The sequence below is a fragment of the Arabidopsis thaliana genome, chromosome 3, assembly GCF_000001735.4.
Source record: "Arabidopsis thaliana chromosome 3, partial sequence".
NCBI lineage: Eukaryota > Viridiplantae > Streptophyta > Magnoliopsida > Brassicales > Brassicaceae > Arabidopsis > Arabidopsis thaliana.
The window spans coordinates 23,229,271-23,248,067 of NC_003074.8; the positions used below are offsets into that span (position 1 = coordinate 23,229,271).

Below are 18,797 nucleotides of genomic sequence, written 5' to 3' on the forward strand. Positions count from 1 at the left end.
ATATATACCATATATTCGTAGCCATTGATGAAATAAATATTATCATAGAAGGATTTATACTCACTCTTCTTATCACTTCGTTGCATAAGAGATGCGACAAATTACGTTTTCAATCTTTGTTAAGTCCGCCTGGTAGAGTAAGAATAAGCTCAATGATTAGCAAAACAATAAATAAATAAATAGATCGATCACTAGTTTTATTAGGTTGGAGTAGTTGTTGAAAATGGTAAAAAAAATAATGATATTTCTATTCAACATAGTAATCATAATACGAGATAACTAAACCAACGAATTGTTATCGGCAAAACAACAAATTAATAAAATCGAACGAAGTGTTAGAACGAAATGTTGTGATCATAACTCCGACACCTACAAATGGACCGCCATACTTTTTATACTTTCACTTTAAAACCTACCAAAACCCCTAAATTAAATTTATACGTGTCTATATATACGATCTCTCGTCGAGACACCAATTAATTTTGTATAAAGATTACAATTCTCACAAAACATGAAAACTCCCATGAGTTCTTCTATCACGTTTGCACTCGTCTTCTTTCTCCTTTCTCTCAACCCAACTTCATCATTACCGTCCAAACGCGAAAGCTACGTTCAAAACGCGTGTAGTGTTACACGCTACCAAGACCTCTGCGCTAAAACGCTATTGCCGTTTGCATCAGTCGCCAAGAACAGTCCCAGCAAATGGGCACGTGCCGGCGTTTCCGTTGCCATAACCGACAACAAAGACGTCCTTAGACACCTTCTCAAAACGAGGCTTTCAACGATTGGGAAACGAGACCGAATCGCTTTGTCGGATTGTCGCGAACTTCTCCAAGACTCTCTTGATAGTCTCCACAAGTCCTTGGCCGTCCTCCGGACACTCAGAGCCAGCGAGTTTCAGCAGCAGATGAGTGATCTTGCTACGTGGCTTAGCTCTTCCCTCACTGACAAGGACACGTGTCTTGATGGGTTTGAAAAGACATCGACGAGGTCATCATCAACGGTCAGGATGATTCGGAAGAGAGTCACGACGTCTATGTACTTGTCCAGCAATTCTCTCGCACTCCTCAACAAGCTAGCGGCTAATGGTTTGTAATCTCTTAAATCATAAACTTTTACAAAAGCTTTAATTTTCCATGAAAGTGTAAGATCATATTATTAATAAGGTGGTTCATGGCTGATCACTACGATAACTGTATCTCTCTCATTATAATGGAATTATTTACAGGCGAAATAATAATGGGCCTAATGTCCTATATTGGGCCAATGTTATTAGTCAAGTATTGTCATTTTTATTCGACCGTCACAAGCCCATGCCACCTAACGAGTAACGAACCTCTCTCTCATCAAGTCAAAACGTGAGAAGAAGTCGGTGATAAAAACCTAATAAAAATCACTCGAAAGATATTTTTTTCTTGGTTAAACACTCAAAAAGATTTTGTCTAACTACTATAACTCGTTTTAGTCCTTTCCATAAACCATTTTAATTCCTTTTACGATAATAACTTGAAATTTTCTTACTCTTAACGCCACAACATTGCTAAACGAATTTCATACAAATATAGCGCAATTATTACTTTGATAGCATATTATTGTTGCTTCATATCATATGTTTAGGTAGTTGCAACTTTTGTTTTGTCTACATGTATATATCACCGTGTTAATTATATATTTTGTTTCATATTGTTAAGATCAGTATATAACTTTTTAAAACAAGATGCTTTGATTTTGTCACTTACATATACATAGTTTCATATAAGAGATCCTTCCTAACATTGTAGTTAGCTAGTCTTATTCCATTAGTTTTAAATGGGTATAAAATTTAATTGTTATTTATAAGAAAACAAAGAAGTTGATTAGAGAAAGAAAAAAACAATTATTTATAAGAAATTCAATTATTAGCCATCGCGAATCTAAAAAGTTAGGCAAGAAAGTGAAGGAGATGTGGGGTGACATAACTAGCTAACCGCCAGGTTAGCATCACAAGTCAACGTAAACATAAAACACCAATGCTCTTCCATTTTTCAAAAAAATTGTATTCACATCCGAGTCTGAAGTTTTTTTGTGATTTGTTTAGATCACAAGTTAGGAATTTTGTAGTTTTGCGCAGGGAGGGAGACGCCGAGGGAGGTGTTTAGGGAGGGAGGGAGGTAGACGCCGTCGCTACTTAGTGTAAATTATCTTTTCAGATCGTAAAGCTAGTAAAATATTGATAGTATAATTCATATGTAGCTATTAAAGGTAGATCCAAACCATCATGGTTTAACCATGTGTTATTGTGTCGTAATAAGCAAAGGCTTTATCTTATATAATCAGAAACACTTAAGGACGTAACTCAAAATATACAAGTTTCATTAACTATAATCAAATAATTGTGTTTGAGCAAATGTTTCAAATATATGGTTAGTTTCAATCAAAACGGGTTTTCTTTTATTCTAGACCATTCCATTTTTTTCTAAACTACTTAGACAATCGTAATCACTCGGTAAAAAACACTGTTACAAAATGGGGTCGTAGAGATCTACCACTAATTAAATTGGATTTACCTTTTACTCTTTGGCTCCTTTTTGAAAAAATTTGAAGTTAACAAAATAACCAAATAAAATAAGAATAAGTCGTCACATTTAATCTCATAGGCAATTTTTGAATCTAATACAAATCACGTTTTTCCAACCCTGATGGTCAAAAGCGTTATGAATGTGCTTTGTAAAAAACTGTTTAGTTTGTTAGGACATGCTTTTATATTATTACAAATTTTAAATATCATGTTTATGCTATAATTGAAAAATACGAACGTCGAAATCACTCAAAGCTCACACCAATCTGGCTTTGAGTGCTAAGTTAGGGTTTGGCATTGACTTTGTTTACGTGAGATTACCATACCTAACGAACCTATCATTTCATTAATTACAAATTGAGTATTAAAAAAACATATAATATGTGTTTTCGTGTTGTTGCAAATAATGGACTAAGTAACAATATTCATTGGTCCGATTTTGAAGGAAAGTTCAATGAAATAAATAAAAGGGTAATCTCGTAATAAGAGTGAAAAACAAGCCTTAACCTGTAAACGCTTACGCTAGTTAAATACACAACAAAGACCGATTCGCTTTTCACTCTCTCGTTCAAGGTCCGACTCAGTTCCCGGCGAGTTCGACTCGGTGATTGATTTTTTCCTAGAAAAATAAAATTTCTTCTTAACGATTGATCGATTTTGGTTTTCTATCTTTCGATTCTAGATCTAGAATTCAATTTGTGAGGTTTGGAGATGGCGAGCGAGCTGATCAATCGGCGACACGAGACGGATCAACCAACCGCCGATGCTTATTACCCGAAACCAATCAAACCATGGTTCACGGTGACTCGTCCGATGCGTTACATGCTCCGTGAACAGAGACTTATCTTCGTTCTCGTTGGCATTGCAATCGCTACTTTGGTTTTCACAATTTTCCCTCGCTCCACACAATCAACCCCTTACTCGGATCCTTTCTCCGGTTACGGAATCCGACCCGACGAATCGTACGTTCCGGCTATACAAGCTCAGAGGAAACCTAGCCTCGAGTACCTGAACCGGATCGGAGCAACAGGCGGGAAAATCCCACTGGGATTGAAACGCAAAGGGCTAAGAGTGGTTGTGACCGGTGGTGCTGGATTCGTTGGATCGCATCTCGTGGATCGTTTGATGGCTAGAGGAGATACTGTGATTGTTGTTGATAATTTCTTCACTGGAAGGAAAGAGAACGTTATGCACCATTTCAGTAACCCTAACTTTGAGATGATCCGTCACGATGTGGTTGAGCCGATTCTTCTTGAGGTTGATCAGATCTACCATTTGGCTTGCCCTGCTTCTCCTGTTCATTACAAATTCAATCCCGTCAAGACTATCATATCCTTTCTTTCTTTTTTTTCAATTTTCGATTCGATTTTGGAATTGTTGTTTGTGTTTGTTCCTTGACTTTGATTGATACAAGACGAATGTGGTTGGAACATTGAACATGCTTGGTTTGGCTAAGCGAGTTGGGGCTAGATTTCTTCTGACGAGTACCAGTGAGGTTTATGGTGATCCTCTGCAGCATCCTCAGGTTGAGACTTACTGGGGCAACGTTAATCCCATTGGTAATAATCTTCCCTCATTAGTTATTCAAATTAAAGTTTGAGTTTTTATGCCTTGTGTTTGGTTGTGAATTCTCTAATCGGAATCTGATGAAAAGGAAGCGTTATTGTTTCCCAATGTTTATTCCACCGTCGCGTGACACGACGACGTGTATAGAGCTTCTATGTCTTTTGTGCTTTCTATCATTTTCTGTGTCGGAAAATGCGCACGTTAGGAGAGAGGGATTGTTCAAAAAACAGGTGTTTTTTATGGTTCAGATCTGGTCCCCTGTCTCTCTAAGGTCAAACCATTGAAGCGTAAATAACGGGTCTTTGTGATCGTGCGGCTCTATTATACGTGTCTCTACCTTAGACGCAGCCTCCACATTTACTGCTAGCCTAACATTTCAATTGCCGACTTTCAAAATTCTAGAGCTTACTTGCTTTTAATTCTAATTTTACTGGCACGGTAACTATTACCAACACGTGCATGTTTTCTTGTGATTTGATTGATGACTAATTGGGTTTGTTATGTAACAGGTGTTCGTAGTTGCTACGATGAAGGAAAACGTACGGCAGAGACGTTGACCATGGACTATCACCGAGGTGCCAATGTTGAGGTTGGTTACTCTTTTTTCATTTAACCTCCTTTTCAAGCCATTTTACGGTTTGTCTAGTTGAGTAACAAGAGTTTATTGTTGATTGGCCACAGGTCAGAATTGCTAGGATCTTCAACACCTATGGTCCAAGAATGTGTATAGATGATGGGCGTGTTGTTAGTAACTTCGTTGCACAGGTTGGTTAATAATCTAGTGGGCACAAAACTATTAATGATTAAAGACTGGTTTGGTGGAGTAATGATTGTTTTATATTGGCAATAATTGAACAGGCACTAAGGAAAGAGCCATTGACTGTTTACGGTGATGGGAAGCAGACAAGGAGTTTCCAATTTGTTTCTGATCTGGTAAGGCTTTCCTTTTCCCCCCTCAAAGAATAGAGTCCTACAACTTGCCAACACAAATATTTGTATTCTATTGTTTCTTTGGTCCCTCAAGAGATATTCTTACATTCTTGTGGAAAGGAAACAAAAAAAAAAGCCAAATTTGGTAGGTGGTTTGATGTCAAATCACTAGTATATTCAACTTCAACCCTTTTAAGTTTAGACCTTTAAGTTCTTTTTGTATCTAGTGGAGACTACTTTTTAGGGTGACATTCTCAAAGGAAAGGATTTTACTTCTGTGTAGATGCATTCCAGTATCTTTTCATATTTTGGGGGGTAGAAAGATTTGAGAGAAGGGAAAAAATATGTGTTTAGTGAGCTCACATGTTATTGAATAAACTGGTGGGTATGTCGTGGGATCTGATAACAAAAGAGACCCCAATTTGTTATAGATATTAAATGGTCTCCATTTTAGCAATCTTATGAAGACGGCTGAGTATCAATAATCAATATCATGTGACAAAGGACCAAATGGGCTCTCAACTTTATTGCCCTCTTTGTCCTGGTTATTTTTAGCTGTCAATATTGTATGATCAATCTGATTTCGTGTTTTTGTGATGCAAAAGGTTGAAGGTTTGATGAGACTGATGGAAGGAGAACATGTCGGCCCATTCAACCTCGGTAACCCTGGTGAATTCACGATGCTCGAGCTCGCTAAGGTCTCTCTCTCTCTCTCTCTATACATACCTTTCGATTTTTATATATGACCCTGGGTTCTGATAATTGTGATTTGGTTGGTTTTTGTTTGAAGGTGGTCCAAGAGACAATTGATCCGAATGCAAACATAGAGTTCAGACCAAACACAGAAGACGACCCTCACAAGAGAAAGCCTGACATCACAAAGGCCAAAGAGCTTTTAGGTTGGGAACCAAAGGTCTCTCTTCGTCAGGGACTGCCTCTCATGGTCAAAGATTTCCGTCAACGTGTCTTTGGTGACCAGAAGGAAGGCTCCTCCGCAGCTGCAACCACCACCAAGACAACTTCAGCTTGAGCAAATGCAGAATCTGAGTAGCAGCCACTGCGGCTGGTAGTGGGTTTATAACAAAATTGCAAGAGCGTCGTTTCTTTAAATTTATTTCGCTTTTGATTTCTGTTTTGATAATCGTGTAAACGTAGAGTAAGAATTTGGTACCTTTACTTACTACTATTCATGGACCTCACTACAGTTTTAAAAGAAAAAAGAACTTCTCTTTTGATATTACAAAGTTCACTGGCTGCGTTTCAAGTCAAAGATAGAAGACAAGTGAAAAATACAAGGCAACACTAGTAGATTTAAGGCTCATAATCAAAACATGTTCTCACTGTTGATGCAACAATTAGGATTTGACAAGAAGAAGCGAGAATTATCATAAGAAGAGCTTCTTTCACTTGGGGTTCCTGAGGACGATAATGACTGAGTCTCCACGCAGGAACATCTTGCTGATGAATCGATCTCTGTTAACAGGAAGAGCTTTCTTCTTTCCTTTTCCGGTTTTCGGAACCTAAAAAAAAACACAGAGAACCCATGTAAGAAACAGCACTTGTCTACTAGTAAACCACAGGCAGAAAACAGATACAAAAGATGTTAACCTCAGTCCACATTTCTCTGACATTTTCAAGAACCATGTTGCAGTGCCTGTCAAAAGCCCTAACTCGGCCAAGGAGTTTCCTGTTGTTACGGCAATTGATCAACACCTGAGTGTTATTCTTAACACTCATCATCAAAACAGAGAGTGGTCCAGTGTTGAACTCCTCCTCCTCAGTCTTTCCCTGCTAAAGAATGACATTCAAGGAAGAGTATTAAACAACAATGCATCCAATACAAGATTGCCTTGTTAAGTACTCTCATCCAAAACTAGCAACATTCATTCATATAGCCAAAACTCTAGCTGACCATCTGTGATGAATTCTCAGGACAGTGTTTTCTATTCACTAACACAACTACTTGAAGATACAGAAACCACATGACTTGTAATGGTACATATTCATCAACAAATTACATAAAATGAAGGATCAGGCAACAAAAGATTCCAGGCACTAAAAAGCTAGAGACATAGACATGGTACAGATATCGAATTTAGGGTTCTATGTTTATGCTTGATAGATCGAGAAATCAGTAACGAGAAAGACGGGGAGAGTTACTTACGTTGGTATCCTCTTCCATTGGTTTACTGAAATCGAGAAAAAAAAAAGTGTTAGAGAAGATCTAGAAGAAGAAGAATGATAAAAATTAGAAGACGAAGATGAGAAAACCTAGAACTAGAATTACCTCATGTTCACTTGAAGCTCGATGAAATTCGGCGAAACGGTGGAAGCTGAAAAGGAGGAAAACGATGAATTTAGAAACTATCAAGAGATTTTCATAGAAACGCAGATCGAAGAAATTAGGGTTTTACCTGCTATACGCTAAATCCCGCTTTCGTTTTCCAAAAAGATCTCTCTCACACGAAGAAGAATGATGAGGTGTACTCGAGAAATCAAGTGTAAACAAACTCAGTGGCGGTTTAAGAGGGCTGAATTGAGGCCTATCTAATTATTGGGCCTTAAGATACTAAAGCCCATTAAATATCCTCATATGTTTTTTGTTTATAAATTAAGGCCTAATTGGAATAAATTTCAGTTTAGTTATTATTTTCATAGCCCATTCAAATATTCACAGGAGTACAGAGATTTTGACTTTTCAAAATGGTTTCACCTTTTACATGAAATAAAAATGCTCAGATTCGTGGTTTAGCCTGGTCAGCTCTTCTCATTGGATGGGTTGTTCAAAGTACAAGGTCCCTTTCGTTACATTTCTTAAGTAGGGTTTGAGCAATTTGTAACTTATAAAATGAAGTAACAACTTCCAGGACAGGTTTGAGCTCAACGATTAGTAAGACGTAACTGATTATGAAGATGACCAAAACCCGTCCGGTATGCTTTCCTCATACGTTTGCTCTTTCGAAAATCTTCTAGTACTTGGGTCTACAAGATATATATGTAACTGTTAATAAGAAGAAATCCCATGTTTGAAAATATTTAATCAATCATTAGAAAAACTTGCCTTCTGATATTGCTTTCTACAGCGGTTTCTCATTCGAATTCTCTCAGGAAAATAACGCTCCTGCTTGACAACAAATGGAAAGAGTTAAACAGGTTTTGTTGCTCAAATGATGATACAGAGGAGGATGCTTACACACACTGCATGGTCTTCACTTGAGAGATGCGTCCTCAAATCTTCAAGGCTTTTGCAATCACAAAGACACAACATGCAAGAAAACATTTTGGTAGACGGTTCACCCCTTTGACTTTGACTGCACTTGCGAAGAACGTGGTTTCTTGTCTCTGAAACAGAGAGCGTAATTATATAGCTCAGAAACAGAGTCATTAGTGGATGATGATGATAAGGAGAGGAGAAAAAAACACCTGCAACAAGTAAGCTTTTCCAAAGCCACTCTGCAGAAGTGAGCAGGACAGACATTTTGTAAGGCCTGTACGAATAAGCCAGAAAAAGGTTGTACTTCGTCTCTTGTAGTAAGTCGGCGATTAAATTTTCGAACATCATCACCACACCATCGGATATGAGCATGATTGTAGCCGGAGGAGGATTACGAGCTTTCCACTGCTTCATATTTATAAACATGCGACTGTATATGACTTCTGTTTCAGACAGTAACAGAAAAGCATTTCAGTAGAAATTCCAGAGAGATGGATATAATTAACCGAATGGACTAACCGTCGATGGAATGTGCAAGATCGACTCCAGTGGAAGAGAGCTCTCGCAGGATGTGATCAGGGGTTTTGTTGTGGTCGCCACATCCGGTGATGGAGACAGGACCAGAGTAGCCTAGTTTCTTGAACGCCCCTTCTAAACTCGGACGGACCTGACGAGCATCATAACCCTCTGGAATCGGACAGTCCTTCATGTCCCACCACACCACTATTGGAGCTGTCGCGTACTCAGGCTTCGCAGTGTAGTTCTTTGCCCACGTCCTCGTCAAATAGTCAAGTTCTGGATGTATACGGTTTGTAACCTCCTGCGAGAATTTATATTTTAGAGATCAAAATCTATATTTTTATTCAACATTATAGTTGACTGGGTCTAGAGGAGGATGTTTACTTACTTTCACTGCATGCTTTCCACTCGAGACATGCCTCCTGAAACCCTCCACGCTTTGGCCCTGGTAAGAGCAAGATTTGCAATAAAACATGGGAGATACCTCACAACTGCTGCTGCACTTGTCCTGAACAAATTCCCTTTTGGTCTCAAGTAAATTTCTCCAGATCCACTCTCCACAAGGTCTCAGTGCCGAACCTGCGAAAGGCTCAGTTGAATAAGCCAGAAAAAGGTTGTATTTCGTGTGTTGTTGTAGACGGGACAGATCCCAAGCGAAGACATGCTGCCACTGATCGGATACGAGCATCATTGTAGCCGGAGGAGGATTAAGATCTCGCCACTCCAGCATACTCGAATACATGAGTGAGCATCTGCTTTCTGTTGAAATTGACTTGAGATGTTGTTCAAATTTAAACCAAGCTAGCACTAAATTCATTCAAAGAGATCGATAGCAATTGGACTAACCGGGTATGATTTGTGCTACAGCGACTCCGGTGGAAGAGAGCCCTCGCAGGATCTGACAAGGGGTTTCTCTTTGGTCACCATAGCCGGTGATGGAGATAGGACCAGAGTAGCCTAGTTCATTGAACGCCGCTTCTATGCTCGGACGGACCAGACGAGCATCATAACCCTCTGGAATCGGACAGTCCTTCATGTCCCACCACACAGCTATTTTAGCTCTCGCGTACTCAGGCTTCGCCGCTCCCGGCGTATACATCCTCTCAACCTAAACTAAATTCACAGACACAAGAGTCAATGATTTTTACAAAGAAACCTAACTTATTCAACAAGATATGTTTCTTGAAGAAATTAGGGTTTTACCTGCTAACGCTAAATCCCGCTTTCGTGATGAAGAAGGGACTCGAGAAAATCAAGTGGTACAATGGCGGTTTAAGAGGGGTAAATTTAAGCCCACTTATTTATTGGGCCTGAGGAGACTAAAGCCCATTAAATATTCATATATAAGTCCAGAGATTCTCTTCCTTCAAACATGTAAAGAAAGATCGTGTAGCTGTTTTGTGTTTCGTTACAACTTACAAGAAGTCTATGTATTTTAGTTTGGACACGATGGTGGTTTGATTTAGGAAAACGAATCTGAAGTACAAAATAAAACAGATTCTTCTCTGTTTAGTTTATCATTACATAGAAGATCTATGGACCAAACGACGTCCACCACCATTTAAACCACAAAGGAGACTAGCTTGTGGTCGTTTAGATTTTCCTTGACCGTTACTAACACCGTCAACGACCTTTTGAACATTGGAGGTAAAATCATGTACGGGAGTGACTGTCAGAGAAGCGGAGTCGCCGGTACGAGCATCAAGCCAATTGACAATGTCAGCAAAAACGAGGTCAACGTTAGCATCAGGCTCACCAGAAGTTAATCCATGCCACATTCCTGGGTAAAGTTTAATGGTTTTGTCGCGTGTGCTTGCCTTCTCGAACAAGGCTTTGCTTATCTCTGGATCAGTCACAATGTCTGCTTCACCGTGAAGGACAAAGAAAGGCAATGTGATCTCGTGGAGAGTGTCTTCAAGGTCCATGCTCGTTCTAAGCATTTCAAGTGCGGTTTTAAGTCTTGGCTTGTCTTGATATATCAGCTTGTTGTTCCTTATCTACATTTTAGGAACCAAGTTTTTTATTAGTACACTTTTTAGTTATGTGTTGACTGATTCGATTAATATACCTCTTCGCGCTTGACCGGATCCTTGAAGGCAGCATCGATAACATCTTTTGTAGGAACTATCTTCCATTTTGGTATAATATCTTCAACTCTCGTTAGTAGATTTATGACTACTGGGTGTGGTTTCACCTTCTCTGATATCTGCCCACACACACAAAACTAATGAAAATGTTGATAATTAAGTTGTGTCTAAAACTAATAGATTTTGTGTCTTAACTTGATTAAATATAGGGTTTCGATGATAGAGATGAGAAGAAACGTGACCTTACACATGGGAGCAACGAGAAGAGCCCCGTTCCAAAAAGAAGGATCTTTCTTGTGAAGCAACAAAGCAACTGCACCTCCCATTGATTCTCCATACAAAAATCTACCTTTCTCTTTGTATTCTTCTTGTGCTATAACATCATAAAAGTAGGAAATTAGTCTTGTTGAATTGAAAAAAGATGATGAAGGAATAGATATTTTCATGTGAATATATAAGTACCAGAGATGGATGTGTAATAGTCAAAGCAGTCATTTACTATATTACTGAATTTTTTTATATAGCAACGAGCACCCTTGGACCGACCATGCCCCTCGTAGTCCATCCCAAACACTGCATATCCCGCTGATGCCAGCCGTATTCCGCATTCTGTTGGAAACATTAAAAATTTATTATTCAACAACTTTTGATGAATTTCATTGAGACAATGTATCGACAATGTGATTAAGCCGAATTAGTTGTCAAAGATCACAATCAATTACGGTTCACGAGTTTCTCGTTGTGATAAGGAAAAGAGAAACATAACTAATACTTATATCCGTGACCGTGGGGACTCTTGTCTTATATTCTGTCAATTTCTTAGTATTACATTTCTAGTTAGGTACACACAATCACGTTGATAAATTATTCGAGATAATTAGACGTACCATAACTCCACAACTAGTTTTAAATATCATAATTAATAGTATGAATTTACCACCGAGTTTTTTCTGTTACCATGAATAGATAAACTCGGCCACACCGGCATTTAGATAAATTAGAGCAGAAAAATACGAAAAATGTGAAGATAAGGATAGTGTAACGTTTCCCCAAAATAAAGATAACAACAACTAAGCCGAAAGCTACGAAGCAGACAAAAGTGCAACTAACACCAACTTTTGCTATAAGATTCTTTTTCCATTCTTATAATTAATCTCCTCTGATTTTTTTCCTCAATATAATATATCTAGTTCTTAAAAATAAAACAAAACATTAACACAAGATCCGCGATTAGATGGCGAGATCAGGGATCTTCAATGAACATGTATATGGTCGACGCCACATACATAGTTTCTGTAAATTGAAGGAACATAATAAATTGCCTATTATGCTCGAAAACAGAAATCATGGATCACCACAAAAAAAAATCATCTCATTCAATAATTACTCTATCTAAAGCACGTCGCTATAACAAAACACTCAACATTAATGCTTTTTCTCTGGTCAGACCATACAAATGGAGTATATGCATTATTTCAATAATGTTTGACCCAAATTTAGACTATATATATACTATTATGTTTTGTTAATTAGAGGACATAATATTTTAGTTTATACTATTATGTATTGGGGCAGAGGAGCATTAAATACCTCTCATGAAGCTACTGCACTCCATTCCATAACCTGCACATTGACCAATTCTTATTATTATTAGGAGATTTTTTTGTTTTGTGAATCAAGTAAATCAGAAAAAAGCAAATAAAATTGGATTAATAAAACTTCTATTAGTATAGTTGGTGTTACCATGGCAGAGGAAGACTAGAGCTCGGGGAGAAGAAGAAGGAAGCCATCTGCAAGCGAACAACTCAACGTCTCTCGAGTTTTTGATGTATTCCTGTGTTTTACAATGTTAAGAACAGGCCTGATCTATATATATCATAGGAATTAGGAACATAGAAGAAGAAGAAAAGGCAACTAAACTAAAGGATGGGCAGAGAGAGAGAGAGATGGAAATCAAGAGAGACAGAGACCTCCTCGTACTGGAACTTGAACTTCATCATGCTGCTTCTGATGTCTGATTAAGTGATTATTCTCGCCGAGCAGAGGGAGAGAGATAGATATGGAAGATTGAAGGCTGTTGTTATATATATTTGTAGAATGAGACACTTATTTTTTCTCTCTTTCTTATTTTTCTTTTATATTTTATTTGGAATAATAATAAAATGGAGTTTTAATCGTAATTGAAAAATGATCCCAAAATAGAAAAACGTTTTGACATGACGTCATACTGGGCGTGTGAATTCGAAGCCCATTATTCATTGGTACAATACAACCCAATCTACCATTATCCTAAAGCCAGCCTTTTATGCTCGACTCTCCATTTTCTATTCGCTGTATAATTTCCTATCATATGCAAATATCAATCTCTAGAAAAGCTCAATTTGCAGGATTCCATTTTTGACGCATGTAATAGTCCCCGCGTTTGGGCAATACCATCACTAAATGTTCATTTCAAAAAGCTGATCCACCTCTGATGTTTACACATTATTCATCAGGCCAGATTATATCGGTTGTAACGTAAAAACCACAATAAAGTAAGGATTTATTTTGCAAATAAAAGTTTATATGTGAAATTGATAACAAAACTGCATAAAATTCTGAAGAGGGTGGTAACATCCGAAAGAGCATAGAAATTAAAATAAAACAAGGTTTCAAAATATCGCTAAACAACAAAACCATTATCATATGTTTCATAGCAGAGAACATAAGGTATGATGCCTAGTTCATTCTCTGGGCAGCCTCCTTAGCAATAACCCTCTCCTTAGCTTTGGTCTTGGCTTGAGACTTGGATCCCATTATGCCACCTCCCCACTTCTTCCTGTACTCCTCGTACTTGTCGTTGAAGTTAGCCTATTCACACCAACAAAAAAACACGTTAAGAGTATGGTTTGAAGACTACATGAGAGTATCATTTCAAAACTATTCCATTGTCAAAAGCTGATTCAGCTAATTACCTTGATGGCCTCGAGGATTTTGCTGAACTCAAGCTTGTCCTCGTTCTTGACAGTGGTCAAGCACAAGGCAGCAGCAGTCTTCTGGTGAACGACCTGGAGAGTAGAAGCAGGAAATGAACATAAATTAGGGTGAAAACATTAAAGTAAGAAAAACTCTTAATGGAAGTTTACATCCATGGAGTGGTGAATTATTTACCGCTCCAAGACGAGATTTTCCCTTAACAATGCAGTAAGGGACTTCCATTTTCCTGCAGAGTGCAGGTAACCAGACCACCAACTCGATAGGGTCAACATCGTGTGCAATGACCACAAGCTGTGCCTTGTTCTGCTCGATGAGGTAAGTCACATGGTTGAGACCATACTTAACAACAATGGGCTTCTTGGATTCAGCAGGCTTTCCTTCTGCCTCAGCTTGAGCCTTGTTCAAAAGGCGTTCCTTCTTTGCGGCTTTGTCCTCTGGCCTATACTTCAGAAGAATCTTGAAGAGGCTGGTGGCTGCAATTACATGACACACATTAAGCAACTGATCATACAAACATATAGATTTCTGAATAACCATAAGAAAAAGAGACTAACCGAGATTCTTATCAAGGGTCTTGGTGAACTGGTTAAGAGCTGGAGGAACCTTCAACCTCTGCTTAAGGATACGCTTCTGCCTTTGAAGACGGATTGACTTAGGCCATTTGATGTAACGAGAAAGATCCTTCTTAGGAGGCAAAGCGCCACCAATACCGAATTGCTTTGGGCGTCTCTCAAACAATGGGTTGGTAACTTTCTCCTAAAATACACACAACAACAAATCTAATGAGAAACTCCACCAAGACTAATAATAATACTCAGAGAAAAACAAACAATGCTTAAAGGAAAAGCTAAGAGAGCATACCGGCTTCTTCTTTGAAGCCACTTTAACTCCCTTCTTCGGTGCCTATGAATCAACAACAAACGGCGATAAGCATCAGAAACAAGAGTCACATATCACCATAGCATCGATGCATTCACTATACAAACTACGAAATCAAACAAAGCCAGAATCCTCAGGGACATAAGTATAAGCCAGATTCCAATATAGATTTGACGAAAGAAGCTCAAATTCGAGGAAACAAAGAGCTAATACAGATCCTAAACAAACGAAAGTGGCAATGAAAGCTGCAAAATGGTGTAAAAGCGGCGTACCATTGTTGTCGTCGACTTCTGGAGGTAAGACAGACGGCTGAGAGCAAGAGCGACTCTTAGGGTTTTGTGTTTTCACTATTTATAAAGACACTGAAGCCCAAATGATACAAATATTTTTTTTCCTCAGAAGCCCAGATGAGAAAATTACGTTTTTGGACACGTATTGCTCTCTCAATATAGATTTTCTGAATATCAAGAAAATAATTTTTCGTCAAGAAAATTATATATTCATGATCTTTATATCTTACTTTCTATATTTTTTTATTAAATCAACGATATTTTTTATAGAAAAAAATTACACAACGAACGATCTGATAGCTTTTAGTATTCAAAAAAGCATATAGAACAAAAAGAATCATATCAAAAAGAGTGAAATACATTTATAAATTTTGAAGTAGAAAAATGGTGGATTCGTGAATAAACTGGCTTTCCTAAGAAACAGCATGGCTATTAACATACACTTTATTAAAAATCAGTTTTGATGTTTTAATTTTTCTATGACTATCTCTATCTTGTAAATAACATTATACAGTAATAAGCATTGATGCAAATACGGTTTCGGGTTCGAGGGACTTTGTGTGTACATGATGACTACAGAGAGACAAGACCAAAAGTGTGGTCTATAGAAAAGAAGAACCATCCACGGGTTCAGCCAACTAAATAGGATCGAACCGGAGAGTCAGTGTATTGATCTTCAAGTTCCAATTCCATACAGTTTCTTGAATGGACTTGTCAAAGACCTGCAAGCTTATAAGATAGTTTCAATATCCGGTGAATGTGGCTGCGACAGACACTCGCATTATTAGCAAAATTCAGTGTTCTAAATATCACCTTAATTAGTGTTGTTTGGGTTTTCTGTCCTGGTGCAATTAGCCAAAACACTAAAAGCAGAGACGAGGCCAGCCATGCCAACAACCTGTGTCCAGTTTCTTGTGCTAATGGCAACAGCTGCTCCCGCCACAGCTCCTCCTACCAAAGCATTCACCCAATCATTCTTGCCTCGATATCGTTGAAGCCCACAATGTGTCATAGTAAACACACCACTTACAAGACCTGAAACAAAAATGAATTCTTGATGCATATACCAAAATCTAAAGAAGCAATCACTACTTGAAGAATTTAGATCTAAGTTAAAGAAGAGCAGAGCAACTAATCCAAAAAAAATTACAACTAAAAGAAATCTGCATTATATATTATTACATGGCAAGCAAAACAGAGAATTATGATCTTTCAAAACAAAAAAAAAGTATATGCAGCATTCTTCTTCTAGTGACAAAGAAGAGAATTATCTTAAGTCCAAAATTACAGATTTATACCCAAATTCCATAGTCATTGAAGATTAATTTGGGTGGAAAAACAATAGAGGAAGCAAATTACCGCATTGAAATCCGAATCTGCCAATGGATTTCGCCACAAAGGAAGCCTGAGAAACGCCGCTTAAACCTGGCGAAGCAAATCAGCAACAAAGCACAGATTAATGAATTGAAAAGTGTAAAAACTCTCTAAATCAAAGCTAATTTCAATACCTATTTTACGAGCGTCACGAGGTCCGGCGCATAACCCATATAATCCACCGGCCTGAGCTTCAACAAAAATCTCAGACATCTATCTATACACACACTAACACAAACATGAATTTCAATTGGATACTAGTGATTACCGTCGCGACACGGAGAACTGACTCGACGGTTAGGGAAGAGCACGGCACGGCGGAGAGCAATTCTTCCTCCATCTCTGCAAAATTGAATTAGGACAAAACCCTTTTGTTTTGTTACCTCTCCGTCCGTACATTGATTAAGAAACCAAATATTCATTTAAATACCGGTTCAATTCGGTTTTGTCAAAACCGTACTTGATATTTAAAATCGATTTCTGATACACTTGTTAGATTGAGACAATGAGCAAGGGGGCGGCAATAATAGCTTATGCAAATCCCATCTTTCATATTCGACATCTAAAGCTTGAATCTTTCTTGTGGAACATCATCATTCGTGCCATTGTTCACAATGTTTCGTCGCCTCAACGACATTCTCCGATCTCAGTCTACCTCCGTATGCGCAACCATCGCGTCTCTCCCGATTTTCATACCTTTCCGTTTCTTCTCCCTTCTTTCCACAATCCGCTTCATCTTCCTCTTGGGCAACGAACTCATGCTCAGATTCTTCTTTTTGGACTTGACAAAGACCCATTTGTCCGAACTTCACTGCTCAACATGTATTCTTCCTGTGGCGACTTGAGATCAGCTCAGCGAGTTTTCGATGACTCGGGCTCGAAGGATTTACCGGCCTGGAACTCTGTGGTCAATGCTTATGCCAAAGCTGGGTTGATCGATGATGCGCGGAAACTGTTCGACGAAATGCCTGAAAGAAACGTGATTTCCTGGAGCTGCTTGATTAACGGCTACGTTATGTGTGGGAAATACAAAGAAGCGCTTGATTTGTTCCGGGAGATGCAATTACCTAAACCAAACGAAGCATTCGTCAGACCCAACGAGTTTACAATGTCGACTGTACTCTCGGCTTGTGGGCGATTGGGTGCGCTCGAGCAAGGGAAATGGGTTCACGCTTACATCGATAAGTACCACGTTGAGATTGACATTGTCTTAGGCACAGCTCTCATTGATATGTACGCCAAATGTGGGAGCCTCGAGAGGGCGAAAAGGGTTTTCAATGCCTTGGGATCCAAGAAAGATGTCAAAGCTTACAGTGCTATGATATGTTGCTTAGCAATGTACGGTCTCACAGATGAGTGCTTCCAACTGTTCTCTGAGATGACCACGAGTGACAACATAAACCCAAACTCTGTGACATTTGTGGGCATTCTCGGTGCTTGTGTACATCGAGGTCTAATAAACGAAGGAAAATCTTACTTTAAAATGATGATTGAGGAATTTGGTATCACGCCATCAATCCAGCATTATGGTTGTATGGTTGATCTCTACGGAAGATCTGGTTTGATCAAAGAAGCAGAGAGCTTTATAGCATCTATGCCTATGGAGCCTGATGTACTTATTTGGGGGTCTCTCTTAAGCGGATCAAGAATGCTTGGGGATATCAAGACTTGTGAAGGTGCCCTCAAGCGACTCATCGAGCTAGATCCTATGAACAGTGGAGCATATGTGCTTCTCTCTAACGTCTATGCCAAAACAGGGAGGTGGATGGAAGTCAAGTGTATCAGACACGAAATGGAGGCAATGCAAAACTATTTCCCTCTTTTCCAACTCTTTTCTTAACTGTTGCACAGTTTCTGAAGTAAATACAGATTCTCTCTACAGGTAAAGGGCATTAATAAAGTTCCGGGATGTAGCTATGTTGAAGTAGAGGGAGTGGTTCACGAGTTTGTTGTAGGAGACGAATCTCAACAAGAGAGCGAAAGGATCTATGCTATGCTCGATGAGATAATGCAGAGGCTGAGAGAAGCTGGATATGTTACAGACACTAAGGAGGTTTTACTTGATCTTAACGAGAAAGATAAAGAGATAGCTTTGTCTTACCACAGTGAGAAACTGGCTATTGCGTTCTGTTTGATGAAGACAAGGCCTGGAACTCCAGTGAGAATCATCAAGAACCTCAGAATCTGTGGAGATTGTCATCTTGTAATGAAGATGATCTCGAAGCTTTTTAGTAGAGAAATTGTTGTGAGAGATTGTAATAGATTTCACCATTTTAGAGACGGGTCTTGCTCTTGCAGAGATTTTTGGTGATAACAATTGCAGCAATGTTTGTGTTGGATTGAATAAACACATTACTGAATTTTGGAGGTTTTGAAATAAAAGAATAAAATAATAAAAGAACTAA

At 38.6% G+C, this 18,797-nt stretch overlaps 8 protein-coding genes and 1 long non-coding RNA gene across 13 annotated transcripts; 3 read left to right on the plus strand and 6 right to left on the minus strand.

The window, feature by feature from the left end:
• The first annotated feature begins 110 nt into the window (after positions 1-110).
• On the plus strand, positions 111-1,305 carry AT3G62820 (Plant invertase/pectin methylesterase inhibitor superfamily protein). The gene has a single exon (NM_116147.3). The coding sequence runs from the start codon at positions 512-514 to the stop codon at positions 1,094-1,096; it is 585 nt and encodes a 194-aa protein (NP_191841.1). The 5' UTR covers positions 111-511; the 3' UTR covers positions 1,097-1,305.
• A 1,696-nt stretch (positions 1,306-3,001) lies between these two features.
• On the plus strand, positions 3,002-6,297 carry AUD1 (NAD(P)-binding Rossmann-fold superfamily protein). 2 transcript variants are annotated; one of them, NM_001125421.1, is made up of 8 exons: positions 3,033-3,130; positions 3,240-3,886; positions 3,969-4,116; positions 4,633-4,712; positions 4,805-4,888; positions 4,982-5,056; positions 5,659-5,751; positions 5,844-6,297. In NM_001125421.1, the coding sequence occupies exons 2-8, from the start codon at positions 3,269-3,271 to the stop codon at positions 6,081-6,083; spliced, it is 1,338 nt and encodes a 445-aa protein (NP_001118893.1). In that variant the 5' UTR covers positions 3,033-3,130; positions 3,240-3,268; the 3' UTR covers positions 6,084-6,297. The 2 variants fall into 2 exon arrangements, with proteins under 2 accessions (NP_191842.1, NP_001118893.1); NM_116148.3 differs by having other exon boundaries at positions 3,002-3,886.
• Positions 3,105-3,835, minus strand: AT3G09875. Its single transcript, NR_141574.1, has one exon. It is a non-coding gene; the product is annotated as an other RNA (long non-coding RNA).
• AT3G62840 (Small nuclear ribonucleoprotein family protein) lies at positions 6,220-7,546 on the minus strand. Of its 2 annotated transcripts, none has more exons than NM_001084862.1 (5): positions 7,468-7,546; positions 7,341-7,386; positions 7,218-7,242; positions 6,662-6,841; positions 6,220-6,573 (listed from the first exon to the last, which is right to left on the minus strand). In NM_001084862.1, exons 2-5 carry the CDS (start codon positions 7,343-7,345, stop codon positions 6,457-6,459), a joined length of 327 nt encoding a protein of 108 aa, NP_001078331.1. In that variant the 5' UTR covers positions 7,346-7,386; positions 7,468-7,546; the 3' UTR covers positions 6,220-6,456. The 2 variants fall into 2 exon arrangements, with proteins under 2 accessions (NP_001078331.1, NP_567134.3); NM_116149.3 differs by having other exon boundaries at positions 6,662-6,844.
• A 670-nt stretch (positions 7,547-8,216) lies between these two features.
• Positions 8,217-9,885, minus strand: AT3G62850 (zinc finger protein-like protein; the record flags this gene model as incomplete). Its single annotated transcript, NM_116150.1, has 4 exons — positions 8,217-8,710; positions 8,787-9,087; positions 9,175-9,545; positions 9,633-9,885. 4 exons carry the CDS (start codon positions 9,883-9,885, stop codon positions 8,217-8,219), a joined length of 1,419 nt encoding a protein of 472 aa, NP_191844.1.
• Positions 9,886-9,993: 108 nt separating this feature from the next.
• Positions 9,994-13,004, minus strand: AT3G62860 (alpha/beta-Hydrolases superfamily protein). Of its 2 annotated transcripts, NM_116151.4 has the most exons (7): positions 12,844-13,004; positions 12,617-12,707; positions 12,464-12,496; positions 11,336-11,482; positions 11,116-11,246; positions 10,855-10,992; positions 9,994-10,783 (listed from the first exon to the last, which is right to left on the minus strand). In NM_116151.4, exons 1-7 carry the CDS (start codon positions 12,871-12,873, stop codon positions 10,307-10,309), a joined length of 1,047 nt encoding a protein of 348 aa, NP_191845.2. In that variant the 5' UTR covers positions 12,874-13,004; the 3' UTR covers positions 9,994-10,306. The 2 variants fall into 2 exon arrangements, with proteins under 2 accessions (NP_191845.2, NP_001327461.1); NM_001340180.1 differs by having other exon boundaries at positions 12,617-13,004.
• A 286-nt stretch (positions 13,005-13,290) lies between these two features.
• Positions 13,291-15,127, minus strand: AT3G62870 (Ribosomal protein L7Ae/L30e/S12e/Gadd45 family protein). The gene is made up of 6 exons (NM_116152.3): positions 15,001-15,127; positions 14,711-14,752; positions 14,404-14,605; positions 14,024-14,322; positions 13,828-13,920; positions 13,291-13,723 (listed from the first exon to the last, which is right to left on the minus strand). Exons 1-6 carry the CDS (start codon positions 15,001-15,003, stop codon positions 13,592-13,594), a joined length of 771 nt encoding a protein of 256 aa, NP_191846.1. The 5' UTR covers positions 15,004-15,127; the 3' UTR covers positions 13,291-13,591.
• A 216-nt stretch (positions 15,128-15,343) lies between these two features.
• ATOEP16-4 (Mitochondrial import inner membrane translocase subunit Tim17/Tim22/Tim23 family protein) lies at positions 15,344-16,796 on the minus strand. 2 transcript variants are annotated; one of them, NM_116153.5, is made up of 5 exons: positions 16,661-16,796; positions 16,527-16,578; positions 16,378-16,443; positions 15,832-16,053; positions 15,344-15,740 (listed from the first exon to the last, which is right to left on the minus strand). In NM_116153.5, exons 1-4 carry the CDS (start codon positions 16,730-16,732, stop codon positions 15,833-15,835), a joined length of 411 nt encoding a protein of 136 aa, NP_191847.1. In that variant the 5' UTR covers positions 16,733-16,796; the 3' UTR covers positions 15,344-15,740; position 15,832. The 2 variants fall into 2 exon arrangements, with proteins under 2 accessions (NP_191847.1, NP_001319822.1); NM_001340181.1 differs by having other exon boundaries at positions 15,392-15,740; positions 16,527-16,785.
• Positions 16,797-16,858: 62 nt separating this feature from the next.
• AT3G62890 (Pentatricopeptide repeat (PPR) superfamily protein) lies at positions 16,859-18,793 on the plus strand. The gene is made up of 2 exons (NM_116154.4): positions 16,859-18,190; positions 18,275-18,793. The coding sequence occupies exons 1-2, from the start codon at positions 16,898-16,900 to the stop codon at positions 18,701-18,703; spliced, it is 1,722 nt and encodes a 573-aa protein (NP_191848.2). The 5' UTR covers positions 16,859-16,897; the 3' UTR covers positions 18,704-18,793.
• Positions 18,794-18,797: the final 4 nt, after the last annotated feature.